General features: G+C 42.0%; 1 protein-coding gene across 17 annotated transcripts in view; it reads left to right on the forward strand.

The window, feature by feature from the left end:
* LOC140354724 (NACHT, LRR and PYD domains-containing protein 3-like) overlaps window positions 1-24818 on the forward strand; it is a 334575-nt gene that overhangs the window by 199213 nt on the left and 110544 nt on the right. For 16 of the 17 annotated variants that reach the window (XM_072439924.1, XM_072439932.1, XM_072439926.1 and 13 more), the window contains 4 exons: window positions 633-2454; window positions 2522-2689; window positions 9046-9213; window positions 12779-12946. In XM_072439924.1, coding sequence (XP_072296025.1) covers window positions 633-2454; window positions 2522-2689; window positions 9046-9213; window positions 12779-12946 — 2326 coding nt within the window. The remainder of the gene's footprint in view (window positions 1-632; window positions 2455-2521; window positions 2690-9045; window positions 9214-12778; window positions 12947-24818) is intronic. The other variant, XM_072439930.1, reaches the window with a different exon arrangement.

The raw sequence follows: 24818 nt of genomic DNA on the forward strand, positions 1-24818 counted from the left end.
CTTAGCTCCGAATAGCTGCGTTCAGCTCCAGGCTGTGGGGCTAACAGCCAGTTTAGTCCACCATAAAACACACACAAAGCACGACCCACACAACCCATGGGCCAACCCACGCCGAAAAATAACCCGATAACATAGCAAAGTTTAGCTTACAACTTAGCTCCGAATAGCTGCGCTTAGCTCCGGGCTGTGGGGCTAACAGCCGGTTTAGCACCATAAAACACACACAAAGCACAACCCACGGGTCAAGAAATACTACATAAGTATATAATTTGTACAGACAAAACGCCGAAAAATAACCCGATAACATAGCAAAGTTTAGCTTACAACTTAGCTCCGAATAGCTGCGTTTAGCTCCGGGCTGTGGGGCTAACAGCCGGTTTAGCACCATAAAATAGACACAAAGCACGACCCACACAACCCACGGGCCAAATGCAATAACTTCATTGCATTTCACATTTCATTTCTTTTCCCTGAACTTGCTCCTGGATGTGTCTCTACAGTGGGCTCAGCTCATGAGGTCTTTCTGGTCTAGAGAGAGAACAGTGTGTGGCTGTAAACCTGGACTCTGGACCAGAGGTGGGACTGACCATAGATGATTGTGTTCACTGTGTTCTTCCTGTTTGTCTTTACAGAGAGTTTGGCTGGAGTTTGCAGAGATAAATTGAAGAGGCGTCTGCAGCAGAGGCTCAGCTGTGTGTCTGAGGGCGTGGCTAAAGCAGGAAACCCCACCCCCCTGAACCAGATCTACACAGAGCTCTACATCACAGAGGGAGGGGCCGAAGGGGTCAACCAGGAACATGAGGTCAGACACATCCAGACCAAATCCAGGAGACCAGCCGCTCCAGAGACCACCATCACATGTGAGGACATGTTTAAATTCCCCGCCCACAAACAGGGACCAATCAGAGAGGACTTAACAGAGAGACCAATCAGGAGCGTGCTGACGAAGGGCGTGGCCGGCGTGGGGAAAACAGTGCTGACTCAGAAGTTCAGTCTGGACTGGGCTGAGGGCCGGGCCAACCAGGACGTCCAGCTGCTGTTCCCATTCACTTTCAGAAAGCTCAATGTGCTCAGAGAGAGACAGTTCAGCCTGGTGGGACTGATGCACCACTTCTTCAGTGAAGCCAAAGGACTCTGCAGCTTTGACCAGCTCCAGGTGCTCTTCATCTTTGACGGTCTGGACGAGTGCAGACTTCCCCTGGACTTCAGCCAAACCCAGGTCCTGACTGAGATCACAGAGTGCGTCTCATTGGACGCGCTGCTGGTGAACCTCATCAGGGGGAGCCTGCTTCCCTCCGCTCGCCTCTGGATAACTACACGCCCCGCGGCGGCCAATCAGATCCCTGCTGTGTGTGTCTCCATGGTGACAGAGGTGCGAGGGTTCACAGACCCACAGAAGGAGCAGTACTTCAGGAAGAGGTTCAGAGACGAACAGAAGGCCACAGACGTAATCTCCCACATCAAAACATCTCGCAGTCTGTACATAATGTGCCACCTCCCAGTCTTCTGCTGGATGACTTCAACGGTCCTGGACCATGAGATGAAGACAGGAGTCAAAGAACAGATGCCCCAGACTCTGACCCAGATGTACATCCACTTCCTGGTGGTCCAGGCCAAAGTCAAGGGCCTGAAGTATGACGGCCGCTCTGAGACCGACCCTCACTGGACTCCAGAGACCAGGAAGATGGTGAAGTCTCTGGGAAAAGTGGCCTTTGAGCAGCTGCAGAAAGGAAACCTGATCTTCTATGATTCAGACCTGGTGGAATGTGGGCTGGCTGCTGCAGGGGCCTCAGTGTACTCCGGAGTGTTCACACAGGTCTTTAGAGAGGAGCCGGGCCTGTACCAGGACAAGGTCTACTGCTTCATCCATCTGAGTGTGCAGGAGTTTCTGGCTGCTCTTCACGTCCATCTGACCTTCTACAACTCTGGAAACAATCTGCTGTTGCCACAACAAACCACACAGAGTCTCAGATCCATGTTTAAGAAAGAAAGTCCTGAGCTCTTCTACCGCTCTGCTGTGGATCAGGCCTTAAAGAGTCCAAACGGACACCTGGACCTGTTTCTGCGCTTCCTCCTCGGTCTGTCTCTGCCGACCAATCAGAGCCTGTTATTAGGTCTGACTCAGACAGGAAGTAGCTCAGAGACCAATAAGGATACAGTAAAGTACATCAAAGAGAAGCTGGATCATGATATTTCATCAGAGAGTCAGATGAACCTGCTCCACTGTCTGAATGAACTTCACGACCACAGTCTGGTGGAGCAGGTGCAGAGCTTCATGAGAGAAGGACGTTTCTCTGATAAAAACATGTCTGTTCCTCAGTGGTCTACTGTGGCCTTCCTCTTACTTTTTTCATCAGACTCAGACCTGGAGGAGTTTGACCTCAAGAAATATGATCTTTCTTCAAAGGCTTTCAATGGTCTGCTGCCTGTAATAAAAGCCTCCAGAAAAGTCATGTGAGTCTAGACTTTATTAACACAGATCATCAGGATTCTCGTCTCTAATATTCCTCTCTCTCCTCAGTCTGTCCAGCTGTAAACTGAACGCCTACTACTGTGATGGTCTGGACACAGTCCTCTGCTCCTCCAGTCTGACACATCTGGACCTCAGTAACAATGACCTCAGGGACTCAGGAGTGAAGCGTCTGTGTTCTGGACTGAAGAATGCCCCCTGCAGACTGGAGGTCCTCAGGTGGGACTCAGAACAGCCCCAGATCAGATGGTCGGCACTAGGTTATATACGGAATCGGGACGAAAGTGACTGAATCCAACATTGTGGCGACCGGGACGGCGGGACGGAAGTTACTGAATCCAACATTGCGGCGACCGAGACCGGTCCCGCTGATACAGCTCAGGCAAAAATGTTCTCCCTTCCAAGTGGGTTAGCGGGTGAGCAGTCCAAATCCGCTCTCTTGAGTCCAAATCCGAAGTGTATCCTAACCCCAACCCTAGGGATTGGATTATGTATCTTCTGTCCAAATAACTTCCGTCCCGATTTCGTATATGAACTAGTGCCGACCCAGATCAGATCATGTTTGCTGTGCGTCAATTCAGTGTCTGCATGCACAGAAAGCTACATTTGAAGGCCGGTTGCGTCACTTCAAGTGCGACAAGGCTGTCCAATTTCATGCAGCACACTAATGCAGCCAACAAATGTGGCCTGCGTTTCCATGGAGATCGGCTGAGAATGAAGGCCACGTATACGCACACTTTACGGCCTTGTATATCCCATAATGCACTGCGTGGTGCTAGTCAGATGTTTTTCAATCAGCCAGAGTGAAACCGCGCCTTCTGACAGTGGAGGAAAACATGTAAGCACACGCACAAGTGTTGTCTTAAAATAAGGGCATAACGCTCCCAAAACTGTAAAATAACTGTAAATTGCAGCTAATTTTAATGTGCTTTCTGAAACACGTTAATATAAAAGCCACTTAAACTAATGAATCGGGGTGGGAGTAAAAAAGTTTTCTTAATTATGGTTTATGTTGACTGCCATAAGTGAGACGTTGTGAACAAGAAGCTTAAAAAAAACTCTTCCTCACTCTCCGTGGGCGGTCTCTATTCATCCCCCTTACCTCTAGGCTTGGGAGCTTGAGGGTTCTGCCTAGTATCTTTGCTGTTCCTAGCACTGCACTTTTCTGGACAGATGCCTGATGTTTTTCCTGGGATCTGCTCAAGCCATTCCTCCAGTTTGGGGTTCACTGCCCCAAGTGCTCCGATCACTACGAGCACCACCGATACCTTCACGCTCCAGGCTTTCTCCAGCTCCTCTCTGAGGCCTTGGTATTTCTCTAGTTTCTCATGTTCCTTTTTCCGGATGTTTCCATCCCACGGTACTGCAAAGTCCACCACCACGGCTTTCTTCTGACCCTTGTCAACCACCACTATGTCCGGTTGGTTCTCCATTACTATTCTGTCCGTCTGTATATGGAAGTCCCAGAGGACCTTGGCTTGGTCGTTTTCCACCACCTTTGGAGGTGTTTCCCACTTTGTCCTTGGGTTCTCCAGCCCATACTCTGCACAGATGTTTCTGTACACTATGCCAGTCAACTCATTATGGCGCTCCATGTATGCTGTCCCTGCCAGCATTTTGCAACCTGCTGTTGCCGTGCCGGATTGTCTCAGGGCCCCCTTTGTACAGCCTACACCTTGGGGCTTGTCTGTTGTGATAGATCTGGACCTCTATTGATCTGGTGTTCAGGGCCTGCTCCTGTGCTGCCATGATCAGGGCCTCTGTGCTGTCCTTCAGACCGGTTCTTTCTAGCCATTAGTAGGATTTCATGATATCAGCCCCTTCAGTTATGTTCCGGTGGTACATCCCATGTAGGGGCTTGTCCTCCCATGATGGTCCCTCCAGCACCTCATTATCCCTCTGTTCTCATCATTGTCTGAGACATTCACTGAGCACGTCATCTGTAGGAACCTTGTCATTGATGTACTTTTGGATCTTGGACGTTTCTTCCTGGATTGTGGCTCTCACTCTCACTAGTCCCCGGCCTCCTTCCTTACGGCTAGTGTACAGTCTCAGGGTGCTGGATTTTGGATGGAACCCTACATGCATGAGTTCCATCGTTTAGAAGTGTGTTCATTTGGGCTGCTTGGCGCTCGTGGAGTGAGGTGAGCTTCTTAAGCCAGTATGCATGTATCATGTCTGGCTCTTTAGTAGAAAAAGCTTCAGTTGTAGTCATCTGGACTCAGTTAGAAAAAATAAACGTTTCGACTCTCATCCAAGAGTCATTGTCAATAAAAGAATTTAGATCGAGAACTCCGATATTAATACTGTTCTGTGGTAAGACCCACCCATTGGGCGGAGCCTTCCTGAAGTAGAAAGAGTTGTTTGTTTCAACAGAAACTCCCCCTTGTATCTACCGAGCTAGCCTATTCAGAATTTTAATGGGCTATTAGAATCCTCTTTGTCTTTGTGTGACCCTGGCTCAACCACCCTGAGTAACTGATTAGCATTTAAATGTCCTGGTCCTGGTCCTCTACCTTTCCAGGGGTTCAGTATACCATTATAGATACCAGGAAGATTGAATCTTAACCCTCCATTTCTGTTTAAAGAAGGTCTTTCTTTTTTAACAAAAATAGCTTCCTTAACTCCTCTTTCAAACCATCTTTTCTCCCTGCTTAAAACCTTCACCTCACCGTCTTCAAACGAGGGATTAGAGGCTTCAAGATGGAGATGCACGGCACTCTGAGGTCCTAAACTTGTATTTCTTCTGTGCTGATAAAGCCTATTGTGTAGAGGCTGTTTAGTCTCACCTATGTAACGTTCTTTACAGCTTTCTTCACTGCATTGTATCGAATAAACTACATCGCTCTGTTTTTGAGTCGGCAACTTGTCCTTAGGGTGAACCAGTTTTTGTCTTAAAGTGTTTCCTGGTTTAAAATAAACAGGGATTTCGTGTTGTCTAAAAATTCTCTGCAGTTTTTCCGACAGGCCAGACACATAAGGGATAGATACACCCTTCCTTCTCTGTTCAGTTTCCCTTTTGTCCTGCTTCTTGGTTCTCTTCACTCTGTTGAGAGCCCCAGCGGGGTAACCACAGGCTGAGAGGACATTTCGGACATGTTTTTCCTCTTTCTTCTTGCCCTCTGAGCTGGTGGGCACACCTTGAGCTCTGTGTTGTAAGGTTCTGATCACACCCAGCTTGTGCTGTAGTGGGTGGTTGGAACCAAAGAGCAGATACTGCTCTTTGGTTCCAACCACCCACTACAGCACAAGTTGCAAAAGCAAAACCAGGAAACACTTTAATAATATGTATTATTATACCAATACACCTCTATGGGAAATTCATGGGTAAACTCATATTTACACATTTTCACATACATTGTTTTTAGCAGTTATAATAGGTATTAGTGGCCTACAAAACATCAAAATATATGTTTTATGATCATAGAGGAGCTAAAATGGTAATAAAACAGTTTGGCACAGTTGGCACATATTTGGATAACTTGTTCCGAATATACTTTTTGATACAAAAAGGTCAACAGTACCAAAATGCCTGTTCCTAGAGATCTGAAACTTTACACAGTTGTTGTCAACAAGATAAACATCATGTACAGTGAACAGCATAAGCACACAATAAAGTATGTCATGCTCAGGACCATTACAAATTGACAATATTCAGGCAAGACTAAAAAAAGGATGTTTGGTTTATGTTTGGGCTTCTCTAGTGTAAGTTCTGAAGCCCTGACTTTCTAATGGTGGGGGCACCGTGGGGTGCACGGTGGCAAAGGCGGTCAGCGCTCTTGCCTCCCAAGAAGGAGATCAGGAGGGTTCGATTCCCGGACCAGTCCAACATCACATGATCTCTCTGGGTGGAGTCTGTATGTTCTCCCCGTGTTACCGTGGGTTCTCTCCGGGTACTCCGGCTTCCTCCCACCGTCCAAAGACATGCATGTGTTAGGTAAATTGGCAACTCTAAATTGGCCCAATGGACAGGTGTTGAAAATTAGCATATTCTGCTACATACACTTAAAACATTGCATCTGGTTCGTCCAATGTATGTATGTAATGCTATGTCCTTAAATAAATAAATAAATAAATGATGCTTCACACTTGCATATGGGCTGTAAGATCCTCTTTTAATAAGCAATGTCATTTGGGTATGTCCAACCATTGTGCACAGGGCGAAATAGATGGATGGTAACAGGTTAATTCAATTTTATTTCGTTTTGGTCAGCGGATATATTATGTTGATAAAAATTACAGGACATGTCAGTCAACAAAAAGTAAGAATGCTGGAAAAAAGCATGTGTTAACCCTCAATCGAAATGCAGTAACTCTCACGTGAAGAAAACTGTGAGTCTTTAATGATAAAAAATATGTGTTTTTTATATTGATCATTGTTCTCTGTTTTTGTAAAAACAAATCGAAATGTTAATTTGGACAATTGTTAGTTTCAGTTTTTGTCTTTTGAACACTGCTTCATTGACCTTTTATTATAAAACTCTGGAATACATTTATTCAGTTTCATCTGGAGTATTTGTATAGTTTAAAAACATATATTTGTACATTTAGTGCTTTTACTTCTCAGATTATTTCTGTAGATTTTTGTTATTTCATTTTAGTTCACAAAAGAAACAATGCTGTGAAAAAACATGAATCTTATCTTGTAACACTGAACAACATAAAAAGCAGAACCAAATCCAAATTAAAGCCGCAAGCGGCACCCAACGGCCCTCGCGGGCCGCCGGCCTTCCGACTCTGCTCTCTGCATTTTACAGAGATGGCGCTAACGCGCCCTCATTGTCTAAGAACTAAGACAGCGACACATTGTAGATGTACAATGCTGTGCTTAACCAGTGCAAATGAACACAAATGTCGGTCAAATGTGCGGCTCCACCACACAGAGACCCTGACACTTGGAATAAAAATATGGATAACTTTGATGCCCCGCTTATGTAGATGATTTCCCCCAAATATGAGCTTGATCGGGCTATCAACCTAGGAGGAGTTCGTTAAAGTGTGAAGCGTAAATGTGAACATTTCAAGGATTTGGCGTTTTTCCCATTTGTGACAGTATATTTGCAGCTTCGCCGCACAGAGACCGTAGCACTTAGAATCAAAAGATAGATAATATTTGATGCCTCACTTGTGTAGATGATTCTCCCCAAATATGAACTTGATCGGGCTTTTGCCCTAGGAGGAGTTCTTAGAGTGTGAAGCGTAAAAATGTGGTCATTTTAGAGATTTAGCGGTTTCCCCATAGGGATATCATGGGATGTTTCTGTCATCACTACGGCTACGCTGTACAAAATATGACTTTGGCTCCCATACTTTTAATTTGGGGATGGCAAATGAGAATTGTGTGCAAAATGTCATGTCATTTGGAAAAACTCTATTGTTTATAGGCCACTCTGAAGGCCAAATAGTCAGAATTCTGGGAAACGTTTGCGGCTCCGTCGCACAGAGACCGTAAAAGCTATCCTTAAAATTTTGATAACTTTTTGTTAAAGTGTAAAACATAAAAATGTGGTAATTTTAGAGATTTAGCGGTTTTCCCATAGGGATAACATCGGAGGTTTCTGTCATCGCTACGACTATGCCGTAAAAATTAAGGCATTTGTCTTGGCTTTTTTGATCGGGATGGCAAAATAGAATTTTGGGTAAAGTTTAGAACATTTTGGTAAAACTAATTTTTGACCTTCAATGTTAATTCAAAGGTCACTCTGTAGGGGGCGCTATCGCGCCCATTTCAATTTTGTCATCCTAAACTGGTCCAAACTGGAAAGTCTAACAACTGATTCAAATTTGGTCCTAATCGGACTTGTTTTGATCAAATGGGAGCAATTTTTAGATTAGCAATATCCCAAAATAAGTTGTCCAACTTTGCTAATAATAATATTTTTAGCAAAAACAATATAGCCGTTTTCACTATAACAACAAATTATACATCGTTTGAAAGCTCTAAGCCTTCCCCATGCCGCCATGGGGTGGAATCATCATTGCGAGCGCTTACGCGCTCGTCACTCCCTATTCCGTCGGGATGCCCCGCCCACTCCCCATAGACTTCCATTGATTTGAGCAGATACAAGCATGGCCCATGCCTGCGGCATGGACTCTCGCGTACGGGACGATGCCAGGAGTGTTTTTGGAGTAATGCAGCGCTTCGCGCTGCTGTTGTCAACAATGAGTGAAAGGGCTACGCCCATTCACTCATTGTTGACTATTTCTGTCATAGCAGGAGTAAGTATGCATGATCCATGCCTTGGCATGGGCTAGTTCACTGAACTTGCCAGGGGCGACGGGGGACCAAACATGCGGGCGCATCAGTTGCAACGCTGCTTTCGGCCCTGCTGGGGCTCGGGCCTAATAATCCAAATGAATGGTAATAACTATAAGTGGGCGTCTCCATGGTAACGCGGTAACTCTCACACATGGAGAACATTCAGCTGGAACTTTCTGATCAGGGTCTTTAATAAAGTGAATATTTTGTTAATATTTGTGTCCATTTGGTGGTGTCATAATGCACATTTTGTATTTCTTTATAAAATAAATGAACATTAGTCAGAGTCAGTGACTGTATCATGTTCTCTCCTCAGTCTGTCCTTGTGTGGACTGTCTGAAGACTGTTTTGATGCTCTGGCCTCAGTCATCAGCTCCTCCAGTCTGACACATCTGGACCTCAGTAACAACCACCTCAAGGACTCAGGAGTGGAGCGTCTGTGTTCTGGACTGAAGAGCGCCCCCTGCAGACTGGAGGTCCTCAGGTGAGACTCAGAACAGCTCCAGATCAGATCATATAGACAGCGCTGCCTCTCACCTGAGCTGGACGATTCTACTAACACATTTAATATTTGCATTTTAAAAGTCTCTTGGCCACATTTATAATTCCCAGAGACAGAAACATTACAGACCAAAAATTAAGTGAGTAAGTAAGTACATTTTATTTGAATAGCAGCTTTCACAGACAGAAGTCACAAAGTGCTTGAACACAGAATAAAAGGGGCGAAGGGGAGTGTACAGTGTGATCAGATCGCTGATGTACAAAGGGACCTGTCCATGCAAAGCTCTAAAAGTCAGGATTTGAATTATAAACTGTATCCGATAGGAGACCGGCAGTCAGTGAAGGGCTTTGAGAATGGGTGAAATGTGGGCGCTTCTTTTTATGCAATTCAAGATCCTGCCGAGTTCTGGACCAGCTGCAGACAAGAGCGCTCCTTCTTGTTTAGACTGGAAAACTAACTGTTACAATAGTCTAAGCATGAAGAGACAAAAGCATGGATTATGAGTTCCAGAACATTTTGAGACACCATTTTCCTGAGTTTAGAGATGAAAGAAACAGTTTCTAGTCAACAGCTTGGAGTGGTGCTCTAAAGACATGTCTTTGTCAAAAATAAGTTTCTAAGACTTGGTTTAGCAGTCTGGCCTAAAACACCCAAGTACTGGTTTATTTCTGGAATGGCATCATCAGGGGCAATATATAAATCAGTGTTTCTGTTTTGTCTGTATTTAGCTGCAAGGCCACTGTCCAGGATGTACCCCGCCTTAGGCCCGAAGTCACTGGGATAGGCTCCAGTCACCCGCGACCCCGAAAGGGAACAAGCGGTAGAAAATGGATGGATGGAGTTTTTACTCAGCCATTGTTTTATTTGCACTAAACATCTGACCAACGAGTTCAGCTTTTGGATCTCAGAAGGCTTAAAAGAGCAATAAAGCTGAATATCGTCAGCAAACAGGTGGTAGGACACATCACTAAACTCTTTAATGATCAGTCCCAGCGGGATTATAAAGCAAAAATAAGATGGGACCCAAAACGTAGCCCTGAGGAACTCCACACAACAGATCAGCTGAATCAGACAAAATTTGGTTTGCAGTGCCACTAAAACTCCGACCGGAGAAATTTGAAGAAAACCAATTAAGAACTGACCCTGATAGTCCTATCAGGTCCCTCAATGATGTTTGCGGAAACCAGATTGAAAAGAGTCGTGAATGTTGGACTGTTCAAGGAAATCTGACAATTGTTCAGAGACCACCTTCTCTAGGATTTTGGACATGAAAGGGAGCTTTGAAATGGGTCTGAAACCTTTTGGGTCTGTCGGGTCCAAGTTTGTCTTTTTGAGTAATGGCTCTACTATGGCATGTTTAAATGGACCAGGAAACACACCGGTTGAAAGAGAGAGATTTACAATTTTGGTAACCCAGGTGCCAATAACATCAAAAACTTTGAGGAAGAGCCTGCAGGGAAGGGCATCTGATGAACAGGAGGGGGGTTTCATCTTTGCCACCATTGCTGAGATGTTCTCTAGAGTGACAGGCTTAAAAGAAGACCAATTTTGGGAAACAGACTACACAGAAACAGGTTTATCAGACAATGGGAGTGGGATTAGGTCTTTGATCATCTTGATCTTATCGGTGAAGAACCGGAGGAATTCATTGCTGTCAGCTTTGCAGAAAACAGGAGTAACTGCAGCTGTAGGACAAACAATAGAATTGATAGTGTCAAACAACACTTTGGGGTTTTTCTTGTTAGATGTTATTAGCTGGCGGAAGTAATCAGATCTGGAACTTTCCATCATTTCATTGTAAGATGATACAAGATCTCTGAGGTGTAACCTATGTACCTCAAGACTGGAGGTTTTCCACAGACGCTCAGTTTTCCGACATAGTCTCTTTAGGTTTAGGATACCTTCATTAATCCAACGACAAGCTTTTTTCTGTGTTGACAAGGTGGATTTTACAGGTGCCACCTGATCTAAAATTGATAAACAGTGGCTGCTAAAGCAATTAATTAAACTGTCCACATCAAGACAATTCATAAACAAATGAGGATCCAACATAGCAGAAAATTGGACGGCTGTATTTGCAGTGATAATGCGCCTCTGAGACCTGATGTTTGAGGGCACCGGCTCAGGAGAAAAGATCAATTCAAATAAAACACAGCTATGATCGCTCATATGGACATCCTCCACACAGAGGTTAGCAACACTCAGGCCAAGAGAAAACACCAAGTCTAAAGTGTGTCCCTTTTGGTGGGTGGGACCTGAGACATGCTGCTTAAAAAATTTAAATGTTTCAGTCAAAGTTAAAAGATCCTTTGCAGAGCATGATGAGCCCTCAACCCAAACGTTGAAATCCCCAAGAATTCATTTTCCAGCTTCATAATAGAAGATAAAAAGTCACTAAAGTCCTAGACTAAATCTCTGTTTTTGTCAAAATAAAAACAAATAGAAATGTTTAAATTGTTTAATCACAAATTTCTCACTATTTTTCTGTTATAAACAAACATTTCTAAGAAAGTTAAAAAACAATCTCTAAATAAATCATTTTAGCTTGAAAACAGTGTTAATTTGGACAATTGTTAGTTTCAGTTTAAGCTTTTGAGCATATTTTTGTAGTGAGTGAAGTCAACACTCAAAAGTTCAAATATTTGAATGTAAATCATATTTCACTGCTTCATTGATCTTTTATTATAAAACTCTGGAATACATTTATTCAGTTTCATCTGGAGCTTGTTTCTTTTCATTTTAATATGCTTTTTAATAGTTTAAAACTTATTGTTGTACATTTGCTACATTTTTAGACAAAGAGATTTTATTGTTATTTAATTTAAGTTAAAGGTTGAATGGACGATTTTTTTGGCCCAAATCTGAGTCTTATTTCCTCGTGGCGTGGACTGCCGATTAGTCCTGCCACGCATCAATCATAAAACACACCTACCGCTCACCTGCAGCCGTGTGTGGCTCGTCCCCAGGCGTGTCTAAGCGCATTGATCTATCATAATATAGTTCATAATATAGTTCCCTCAGTGTACGGGACAAAATGAAGACGGAGAAAGACTGTTCGAGCTGACTCAGAAGAAGACGGAAATCTACGGGAGACGAGAGATGCGATGCGCTCCGTTGCGCTAATAAACAAACGCACGTGTGTGTTGTATCAGTCCGCACGGGGGAGTGCGCATGTGCACAATGCTGTGGAAAAACGTGAATCTTATCTTGTAACACTGAACAACATAAAAAGCAGAACCAAATCCAAATGAATGGTGATAACTATAAGTGGGCGTCTCCATAGTAACGCAGTAACTCTCACACATGGAGAGTATTAAGCCGGAACAGTTTCATCTTCAGTCTTTAATAAAGTTAATATTGTGTTTTTCTTTTGTTCAATGTCTCATGTTTGTGTAAAACAAAAATATAAATGAGGACAGTGGGATCTTATTTTGTTGTTGTTTGACTTTGTGTCCATTTGGTGGTGTCATAATGTACATTTTGTATTTCTTTATAAAATAAATGAACATTAGTCAGAGTCAGTGACTGTGTCATGTTCTCTCCTCAGTCTGTCCTGGTGTGGACTGTCTGAAGACTGTTGTGATGCTCTGGCCTCAGTCCTCAGCTCCTCCAGTCTGACACATCTGGACCTCAGTAACAATGACCTCGAGGACTCAGGAGTGGAGCGTCTGTCTTCTGGAGTCAAGAGCGCCCCCTGGAGACTGGAGGTCCTCAGGTGAGACTCAGAACAGCCCCAGATCAGATCATATAGACAGCCCTGTTTATTTTAATCAACACTCAAAAGTTCAAATATTTTAATTTAAATCATATTTCACTTATTTATTTATTGACATTTTATTATGAAACTCTGGAATACATTTATTCAGTTTCATCTGGAGCTTGAATCTTGTTTCTATTCATTTTCATATGTTTTTTAATAGTTTAAAACTTATATTTGTATATTTTGTACTTTTACTTCTGATGTATTTCTGTAGATTTCATTGTCATTTCATTTAAGTTCACAAAAGAAACACTGCTGTGGAAAAACGTGAATCTTATCTTGTAACACTGAACAACATAAAAAGCAGAACCAAATCCAAATTAAAGCCACAATGGTGGCTCTCGCCACACCTGCGACCGCCTTCCGGTGTGTACGCCATCGAAAGCCGACTGCCCCGACGCCTGACCACCGCCCTGGGAGCCGAGCGCACAATCCTTGATTTCGATTTTAAGTTTGCCAAGCAGATAATGCCGTGGTTAAATCTAGTTTTTATCACCTTAGGTTTTAATCTAGACTCAAACCAGTTTTATCTTTTAGCGACCTAGAGCGGGTGATCCATGCTTTTATCCCTATACGTCTTGACTAACGCACTGTACTCTGGTATCAGCCAAGCTAACCTGTCACGCTCACAGTTAGTTCAAAACTTATTTTATGCTCACTGCACTGGCTCCTCATTCATTTTAGAATTGATTTTAAAATTGTATTGTTTTTTTTTAAAATATTCAATGTTCCCCTACACTCCTGCGCGCTCACTGAGGTCTGAGGGCCAGTTCCAACTTCCTGTCACAAAAACCTGGGGCTTTCCTGTAGTCGGCGCCAAACTTTGGAACGCTCTTCCTCCCACATAAAGACTGCACCTTCATTTGATGCTTTTAAGTCTTGTTTAAAAACTTTTATTTGGTAACATTTAAGACGGCATGAGAATATGTGGTCCTCTGACCGTCATAAATTTGTATATTATATATTTTTTTTATTATTATATACATGTACTCCGCCTAAGGCCCGAAGTCACTGGGATAGGCTCCAGTTACCCGCGACACCGAAACGGAACAATCGGTAGAAAATAGATGGATGGATGGATGAATTTTTTATTTGGTTTGTACGTATTTATTTATTATTTTAACATATTTTACCTGTGCTTCTTTTGTACTCTGTGCAGCACTTTGAAGACTTTGCTATACAAATAAAGTTGGATTGGATAGGTTCTCTATTTTAATAGTGTAAATTATCTAAAAAAAAGTGTGTTATAAATCTGTTTTATGCAAATTTTGATATGTCATATCAAAGTTGATAAGCGAATTAACATATTTGACGATAGCTGTTTGTCAGTGTTGAATCACCCGTCTATTTTCCATGGCGTCTTGAGGAGAATATAACTCCTGAATTTCAGACTAATTTGACAATGTTGATTTACCACTTAAAAGAAAGGGGGCTCTATAGAGTCATTTCATCATATGGGTATTAATTTTTCATAATCACGCTTTAGACACGGAATTGATACAACAATTTTAATTTACCCATGCCTGTCTAATGAACAAGTCACAGTAACTGACAGTTACTATGACTGGTTACTATAGTTCCTATTGTGTTGATGGAACCTACACAAACAAAAGAGGGACCTTTATTCTGTCCTTGTTATTCTCTGTCATGGTTTTATGTCAATTCTAGTGCCGTGCAGTGCAATGATGTGGAAAATGCCTTTTTTGTTAGCGGCGCAGAGGACACGTGTCACATTGAAAAAATTTAAACACAAAAAGAACGACACTTTTCAAATCAAACTGCCCAATCTAAGAGTTTCATAATTACAGATAGAAAATGATAGACAAAAAGATGAATCACAAAATTATAAACAACTCAAACAAATATTTGAAAAAATCTGGAAATTTATAAAATGGCCAAAACAAAAAAATATTGTGTGCTTTAAAAAATAATTTAAAATGCATCTATTAGTCAACTATCTAAAAACAAGTAAATTTGATTACACCAGACTGTGCAATCTATAAGTTTATAAAGTTTAAACAAGAAAAGAACAATACATATAAATTTGGGTCCAAGCAGGAATCAATCCCTGGATTTCCGACATATCAGACCTCCTTTCTAACCACTGGGCTAACACATTTGATAAAATTCCACTTCGTTTTGGTGGAATTTATAGCAAACAGTAACTCAGTAACTCACTGTTGACATTTGGGTAGTTTGCGATTCAAATAGTTTAGTTTGTCCCGACAAATTGCAAGATTGTGCCGAACGCTAACCTGAGCAGGGAGAAAGGGAGAAAAAGCCTCAGTGACCCGCTGCTTACAGGAATCAAGACAGGAAATGTCTCATCAAAATAAAAGAGCGCCACCCGTGCTGGCCAATAGTGAAAAATACACAATATCTGTAATTAACGTTTTTCATGGCATCTTGAGTAGAATATAATATATTCAATATGTTTCAAACAAACCAGACAATGTTGAGTTGTCAAATTATAGGTAGGGGGCGCTATATGAGTAAATCTGTTACATGGGTATTAATTACTTACAATCCGGCTATAAAAACGCATTAGTGAGTGAAAGTTGTGCTCAGTAGCTCAATATCTTTGGCCGTGACGTGTCATCGAAAAGCAGTACATGAAGGCCTTTTTCGATGGTGTCCCACGCGGAGACTGTAAGGAGTTGAGAAAAAATGGGCTCATTATTAAATTTCAATGTGTCTAGATGCTGAAAGTGTTGTTTTGAGCTCAATCGGACAAAAAACCTAGGACAAGACCTTTTTTGAAAATTAAGAGTAAGCTGTGGCGGCACCACTTTGATCCAAAATGGGCGACATTTTGTCCATCATACAGCGATGCTGCCAAGTGCGTTTTAGTCGTCACAGGGAGCTCTATCACTGCTCTAAGTTTCATGGGCCTAGGCCAAATTTAAAGCTTCTCAGTTATAGAAGCTAGGAGGAGTTTGTTAATGTGAACGTGAATCAAATTGCTGATAATGTCTTTTCATTATCAAAGGACGATGGCGGCCATAGAGTTAGTCTGGGGGCATGGTCACAATAATATTTTTGTTTAACATCAGAAATAAACATGGGACTTTTAACAAGTTCTTTAGGCTATCATCTGTCACTGTCAGGCTGTGTCAAAATAAAACTCCTTCTGTTGTTGTTGTTGTTGTTGTTTTATGGCAGTTGGCATCCAAGTGTTGCATTACCGCCAGACTTTATTCTTTAAACTTCATCTTGTTGTTGTTGACGATGATGAGGTCATGAGATGTCTTTGTTGTTGTATCCTTTAGCAGTACTTCTTCCATCACTGTAGTGTGTCTAGGCCCATGAGTTCAGAACGCGTTAGAACATCCTCTTGCTTTTCATCCTCGGCTCAGTCTCCAACACACCCCAACTCTATAAACGTTTACCCAACCCTGTGCTATATAAGTAAGCAACCACAGCCTGACACAAACCCTGTGACTGAATCGCAAGAACGTTCCGCAGAGTGAACTCCCGCCCATTATTCCGAAACCACAAGGCTAACCCGGTCCTTTCTCTTTCATAAGCCGCACAGCGAATTAGCACGTGCTCGACAGTCTCTGGCACCCGACAGTCACCACATAGGCCGGTCGGATACTCAGTGACCAATTGAGTCCAGTATGGCCAATCCTCATGCGGGCAAAGGCCCTTTCCTCCCCCGCGTTCCTGCCCATGGACCTGCAAGGACCCACACTACCCTGTATGTGATAGAGGTGCCGTCCAGTATCACAGTGGCTCCAAAATTCCTGCCAAAGGCCGGACACGTGACTCTTGATAATAGGCTTGATTTCAGATTTGCTTAACTCAACCGTCACATCTATTGATGGCCGCCTAAGGGAACGTTTAGCCAGTGAATCAGCCATTTCGTTACCATCCACCCCCACATGCGCAGGGACCCAAATGAAGGAAATCCTCACATCCTTCCTGGACAGGGAGAGTATCAGACAGAAGATGCCATTCAACACATCTTCTCTGCAAACCGATTTCCCAGATTTAATGCTTTGCAATGCAGAAAGGCTGTCAGAGGCCACCACAATGCCGCAACACTTTAAAGCAGAATCCGCCCATTCCAATGCCAACCGTATCGCTATGAGTTCCGATGTGAAAACAGAAAGGCGATCTGTCAACCTCTTCTTGACCGCCAGCCCCAGTTCAGGCACGAAATAAGCAGCGTCAGTACGCCCACTCTCAGGATCCCGGTATAAATCGGTATAAATACATACATCATCTGAGTGCCAATCGATGAGCGCTTGAACAACATGAGCCCATGAGGTCATGAGATGTCTTTGTTGTTACAAAGCGAAGAGCACACCTCTAATCCCTCCGCCCACATCACCTCTTCCTCACAAACAGCACAAACTTTACACTTCATTTAACAATTTCACGGCTTCGTGTATATGTATATGTGGCAGCGCAGCCTAAATGCCGGAACATGTCGGCATCGGTGAAACTGAGATAAACCCAAAAAAAGATTTTTTTTTTCAAATGTGTGATTTTCGTTTTTTTGCAGAATGTGCTAGTTGAAGTTATGAATAAGCCCCTGTGTGCTTCAGATAACACTATTGGTTGTCTTAAACGTATACATTAAGCTGTTAAAAATGTGAAGTTTTCGGGTCTTTTCCCTGCTCTCCTGGGGGGCGTCACCTTTTTCTAGCCAACGTGTTGTTTACATTTTCCACCAATCAGCTGTGATCCTCATGGCCAGCTGCGTGCTCTGCGTGCCCTGTGTGCTTCTCTCATTACTCCAGACCGTCTGCAGAGCACAGTCTTCAGAGCTTACATTTCCTGGACTACATTGCAATGGAACCGTTTACTCAGGTACACTTTTACTTTACTACTAAATTATTGCTTTAACGCTGTGTTTTAAGGCGGTCTCGTGATCACTTTAGAATCTTACTTGTCTGCTCCGGTGGAGCTAATGCTAAGCTAACATGTTGCTTCAGTGCACTCTGCAATACGGGCTTAATGTGACTACTTGCTGTTATCACCATGTTATCGGGTTATTTTTCGGCGTGGGTTGGCCCGTGGGTTGTGTGGGTCGTGCTTTGTGTCTGTTTTATCGTGCTAAACCGGCTGTTACCCCCACAGCCCGGAGCTAAACGCAGCTATTCGGAGCTAAGTTGTAAGCTAAACTTTGCTATGTTATCGGGTTATTTTTCGGCGTTTTGTCTGTACAAATTATATACTTATGTAGTATTGCTTGACCCGTAGGTTGTGTGGGTTGTGCTTTGTGTGTGTTTAATGGTGTTTTGCGTTAATTTTAGAACATAAAAAAACTAGAAATAGAAAAAAACTGCAACTCCCGATACCACTTCTGGTCACGTGGCTTACGTACGTCGCACGTCACGCACGCACTGCGTCACTCGAACCAATCACGCGCTTGCCTGGCCATTATCAGCTTCCTGTGTGTCTCTCTGTGCACGGTGTTGGGAGAGACAACAGGACGGCTGAACCAGGTAAGCTTTGCGACTAAAACACCCGCTTTTAATCACTTTAATGTGCGCCGGTTTTAAACTCAAGTGTATGTTTATGTTTTGGTGTGCTGTTCTGCAAGTGTTTTCCTTTTACGAGCCGTGTTATCTCAAGTGAGCTAGCTAGCCCCGCTAGCCGAGGGCAGATGTCCCAATATCTCCGCGTTTTGCATCTTAAATACACCGTTAACGTCACAATGTGAACTGTTATCTGTGAAGCTTGTTATTCCCATATTACTGTTAACCCTAATCCTTTTATCCACCTTTTCAGAATTGGCACCCTGACTGACATAATCAAACACTATGACGAAAATGGAGCAACACCACGGTTGAGGAAGAAGCGCGCACTATACTATATAAAACTATACAGAAGTCCATTCCATAATGCTACCTGGTCGACATCCTGGCCATAGAGACTGGCATGTGAAGTTGCTCCTAACCCATGTGACTAAGGTCTCTACGTGAAGTCTGCTAAGGAGCGTGGTAAGTGTAAAACATTATTTTGGTGATTTTCATTCATGTTTTAATGATTAGAGTATAATTAACCATAAGCAACATCTGTTTTTCAGGTGAGCCTGCAGTTTGTACATCAAGCTTCAGATCACTGTGGAAACAGCTTCTCCCACACATCAGAAGCTGCAGGCCACGCACAGATCTCTACAACAGAATCTAATGTGCTGTCTTTTGGACCCTCACCGCCAGCAAGCAAAGACATCAGGATGCATTACAGCTTTGACTTTGCAAAGCAGGTACTAATAATACTGAAAATGCAGAATAGCAATTATAGAGACATATACGTCTTAATCAAATGTCATATGTATTAATCTAATCTCCTTTCTCTCTCTCTGTCTACTACAGATACACTTTATATTGAAACTCTCACATTGTGTTAAAAAAAAAAGAAAGTTAATGAGTGTTTTATGTGAAATAGTTAGCCATTTCTTAAATGTCCTGTTATTTGTTTACAGCTTTGATGCCAAGAGACCAGGTGTGGTGCTTGCGGAAAGTCACTGTGAAGCAGAACCAGTGGCATCTGTTTATAAGAGTTCTTCTATTAAGAGTGTTTTTTAAACTTCCTATAAGTTATCTGTCCTTTACCCCTGTATCTACTGCGTTGTAACATTAAAGGCTATCTTATCTTATCTTTTGTTGTTTGTGTTGCACTGAATCACCTGTGAATTGTTTATCGACAAATGCAATGAACCCTATTCTCATTCTGATTCTTTGATTCTATTCAGGGCCTTTTGTAATCCAAGTATTTCCATTTTAATACAGTAACTTCTAATTCTGATTCAAGTCCAGTTACCATCAATAACAACACTCCTCTTGAGTCTTCAGTGACAGCTGTAGGGGGAGGTGGTGTCAGTGTGACAGGGGGGAGGGCTTATCTCAATGAGATGCAAATGAGCCCCCCTGTGACTCTGGGCTCACTCCGGTGAGAAACTTTGAGCCCCGTTTTCTCAGTGAATGGGTTTGAGAGTTGTATACATTCAAATGACCACAACTTACTCAAATATTATTAGATCTACATGAGTGAGACATCATTGGAAAGCTTTGAATTCACACTTTCAGAATCTGTGAATAACTCAAAATGTCTCCGGGTAGACATGTACGTGCTTTTTCCGCGTTCAGACACATATCTATGTCCTGCTCTTGAACTCAGCTTGACAGGTACATAACCATCATTTCCAAAAACCACACCGTTGCTCCTTTTAACTGGGTTTAATTGGCTATATGGCATGGAGAATGAAGAATGAATGGTAAAACTGTAAACAAGAAACAAACATTGTTTTTGGACTAATACAAGTACAATACAATCCCAATCAAGACTCATTACGAACATGTTCACAGTGAATGTTGAATATGAGCTAACATGCTAATGCTAACGCTAGCATACGGCGCTAACATGGCTAAACACACAAATTAGTGGCATCTGCTTTACAACTCAAAACGTATCAACATACAAATGGTGCGTTCTAAGTGCACAGACATCAGTTGTATTATTTATACCAACAGAGGCTGTGCTGGCTCAGGACACAGCGCAGGGCCGTAGCCAAGGGGGGTTCAGGGGGTTCGAACAAACCGCCCATTTGGGCTGAAAAGGTCCGTCTTGAGGGACCACAGATATTAGCCCTTCGGGGTCGACGCCCGCACCGGTGCGTTTTGAAACATGGTCGGCTTTAGGACCGCGCAGCATGAAAACTAAGTGACGTAGACGGCTGCCGTCGACGTCAAAGAGGAAGAACGAACGAGAGGAATCATGCTGTTTTTGAGTAGTTTTGGAGAGTTTTAGTATTTCAAGTATTTCATTGTCAGTAATATAGTTGTTGTGAAGCAAAATGAGGGGCACACTTCATGTTGATCAAGTTTAGTCCTGGTTTAGACCTGCTTTAGTCCTGGTTTAGTCCTGGGTTAGTCCTGGTTTAGTCCTGGTTTAGACCTGGTTTAGTCCTGGTTTAGACCTGGGTTGGACCTGGTTTAGTCCTGGGTTGGACCTGGTTTAGACCTGGTTTAGTCCTAGTTTAGTCCTGGGTTAGTCCTGGTTTAGACCTGGTTCAGTCCTGGTTTAGACCTGGGTTGGACCTGGTTTAGACCTGGTTTAGTCCTGGTTTAGACCTGGTTTAGTCCTGGTTTAGACCTGGGTTGGACCTGGTTTAGTCCTGGTTTAGTCCTGGGTTAGACCTGGTTTAGACCTGGGTTGGACCTGGTTTAGTCCTGGTTTAGACCTGGGTTGGACCTGGTTTAGTCCTGGTTTAGTCCTGGTTTAGACCTGGTTTAGTCCTGGTTTAGACCTGGGTTGGACCTGGTTTAGTCCTGGTTTAGACCTGGTTTAGTCCTGGTTTAGACCTGGGTTGGACCTGGTTTAGTCCTGGTTTAGTCCTGGGTTAGACCTGGTTTAGAGTTCCTTCTGAACATCACTCACATGGAAGTGCAAGGCCTGTGATGTGGCTCTCTGTGTCATTTTGGACAGAAACTGTTTTGAGAAGTAGCACAAATAGAAAAACGGAGGATTTACCTACTTTTTATTGTAAATAGTGGTTTAATGCTTGTATATTTCACAAGAATACTTGTATATGTTCATATTTGCACCTTGTGGTTCAGTTTGAACCTTTTTAAACGCTTGGTTGAGCATGTTTGAGGGTTTTACAATGAAAAAAACATAATTTTTCTAGACGGACTTTGTGTTTTCTGTGTGTTGAGGTCCAGTTATGTTGAAATAGTATGTCAAAGTGAAAAACTAACTAACTGATCATATAGGTGAGGTTGTGCTGAAAAAAAAGATGCCCAACATTGGTCCGGTAAACATTTCTTAATGTAGTATATCAGGGCAAAATTGAAGGTTCCCAAAAATGGCCAAAAAAGCTCCAGACCCCAAAGGCAGGAACGCGGGGGAGGAAAGGGCCTTTGCCCGCATGAGGATTGGCCATACTGGACTCAATTGGTCACTGAGTATCCGACCGGCCTATGTGGTGACTGTCGGGTGCCAGAGACTGTCGAGCACGTGCTAATTCGCTGTGCGGCTTATGAAAGAGAAAGGACCGGGGTAGTGAGCCTCACCAGCCAGGAGGACCAATCAGAAGCGAGCACAAAACGAAACTAGTGTGCAAAAATGACCTAGTTTCGTTTTCGCTAAAACCGTGTTGATACTTGATACTGGTCCAGACCACATCAGATGTAACTATGGGAAGGTATTTGTTTAACCGGCTACTGTTGTAGTTTCTGTGTGAATAAAATAACCTCTTGATGGCTCATAAGGAGTGAAAACAATATATGTGTATATATATATATATATAGTGTCGTAGTTACATTAGTAACTATTCAAGTTACGCTATTCAGTACGTCAAACCAATGCGTAGCCAAAAGCTATCATTAGCATTGCATAGCGTGAAGCTAACAGCAGCACCCATAGGAATGTATGGTTAGCAGCTAATGTTCGAGCACAGCTAGCGCTGGATTAGCATTTAGTAAATAAACACTCAAAAGCTATAAAAACTCAAGCTAGTCACGTAATTTTGCCAAATTGTGCCTGGTCTCAGATTACCTCCTTATACATATTTGCAGTTGTCTACGACAAATAAATAATTTTTAATTAATTTTTAAAAATCAAATTTGGAGAGGCCGCTAGAGAGCCATTTTATTAGCTAGCCTCCACATTTGCATATCATTGCGTTCGGCTTAGAAGCCTTCACAAATGCTTTATTAAAACCTTCCCCAAAAAAATGCCTAAGAAACTTATTAATGTATATGTTCAAGGGAGCGCTGTAGAGCCTTTGTAAAAATGTAGCTATATATATTGTATATCATTGCGTTCAGATCATCATTTTGCACAAAACGTATATTAATGCCGGAAAATAGGACATCTAATTCCAGAGTAACGCAAGTTTAAACACTTCCAAAAACAGCATTTTTTGTTCACGAGCCTGCCACGTCCACATTTCGAGTTGTATCAAAAATCAAAAGAATGAACTCTAATTGCACATGGGTGTAGTTAATTTTGACAAATTATCAACCCTTTCGACTGCAAATCCAAAGTGGAAAAAAATAAAGTATGAGGTGTAAAATTTGGAAATAATTGGGTTCCGCCCACAATGGGCGGAACTGTGGGGTTTAGGGCGGGGTCATAATATAATTTTTATCCGTCTTAACATTAGGTACGTTTGTTCCAATTTTCATAAGTCGGCGATGAAAACGCCTGTCATTGCCGTAATGTAATGTTGAAATTGGAGGTGGCACTAGCGAGTCATTTTGCGTCATTCATTTTTTCAGACACAATTTTTTTTTATTTTTCACCGATCCTGAATTTTGAGTAAAAAAAAAATGGACTTTTCGTTAACGGACAGGTGGCTAAAATTGGGGTGGTTTGTGGGAGAAAAATAATAAAAATTAAAGCCGCACGCGGCGATAAAGGCCCTCGCCCCCCTTGCGACCGCGGGGTACTTGCCACCGCAAAGAGCACACCTCTAACCAACCACTTAGTGACGTCATGATGCGTTTTTGAAAAAGAAAAAGAAAAGAACAACAATAATTAACTGAAGCCAACGCTCTACCTATTGCGCCAACGGCTTAGCGAAGTAATGGTCCGTTTATAAAAAGAATAAAGTGAAAGAACAACAAGGATGAAGAGAAGCAACTGCAGGATTTGAACACTGGTCCCCTGCATTCTAATCCTAGGCTCTGCCGGTTACGCCAACTATTTAATGACGTCGTTACCTGTTTTTAAGAAAATAAAAGAAAAAAAACACATGATTAATGCTCTGATGGAATCATGCATTTTTAAAAGACTAAAAGATCTGGGGCTTTTGGACAAAGATCCGGGGCTCAAGCCCCAAACCCAGGGCCTGGCTCCGCACATGAGTTACGCTATTCAGTTGTCAAACCAATGCTAGCATTGGTAAAATAAAGTGCACTTTCTAAAACCGGAAGTCAAATTTACTTTTACATGTTTTGTCCAAAGAAAATACACAATTGGTTCTTTACATAATATAATATAATATAATATAATATATATATATATATATATATATATATATATATATATATATATATATATATATATATATATATATATATATATATATATATATATATATATATATATATTTATATATATATATATATATTTATATATATTTTTATATATATATATAAGGATGAACCTAAGTGCTGCTTTTCATGTCCAGATCACGTTTTTAATTGTTCTTAAACAACAATAATGCAATGCGCAATTATTGTGCATTTGTACACCAATAAATTGTCACATATGTCACATATATATACTTTCTCTACGTTTTATATTAATTCACATTTTAAATAAAACACAAATACCACTGTTGTAGTATAATAATATCAACTGGCTTATAGCATGGACATTAAACACAAAAAATATACTCTCTCAAACTGTCAAAGTTTAATCTACATTTCTACAAATATAAACCATCTCAATTTGTCAAGTGTGTCTCTTAAACTCTTGTACAAATGCCTAAACTCCTTGTTTAAGTTACAAAAAATAAAATACTTTGCATATACATGCTTATAAAGCTGAATAAAACCCATAAAACCGGAGTCCCCGCGTGTAACTTTACTGTTAATCTGAAAGCTAACTTGTAAATACAAGCCAAAAAGTACCAGGCAACATCAAAACAGTACAAACTACTGATGAAACCTTAAGTAATGACCTTATAGTGCTATGTGTTGGTGGTTTGCACCGTGTACTGACCTGAAAATACTATAAAAGACAAAATCAAGGATGAACCGATCACGTTTGACGTAAACAGGAAGTTCCGCCATGAAAACCCAATGTGGTGCAACAAAGGTTCCGCCCTACTCCCTCAACTTACAAAAATCAGGAAAGCACT

This window comes from Eucyclogobius newberryi, unplaced genomic scaffold (assembly GCF_026437365.1).
Source record: "Eucyclogobius newberryi isolate DKJ021-1_F unplaced genomic scaffold, fEucNew1.0.hap1 SCAF_11, whole genome shotgun sequence".
Taxonomy (NCBI): domain Eukaryota; kingdom Metazoa; phylum Chordata; class Actinopteri; order Gobiiformes; family Gobiidae; genus Eucyclogobius; species Eucyclogobius newberryi.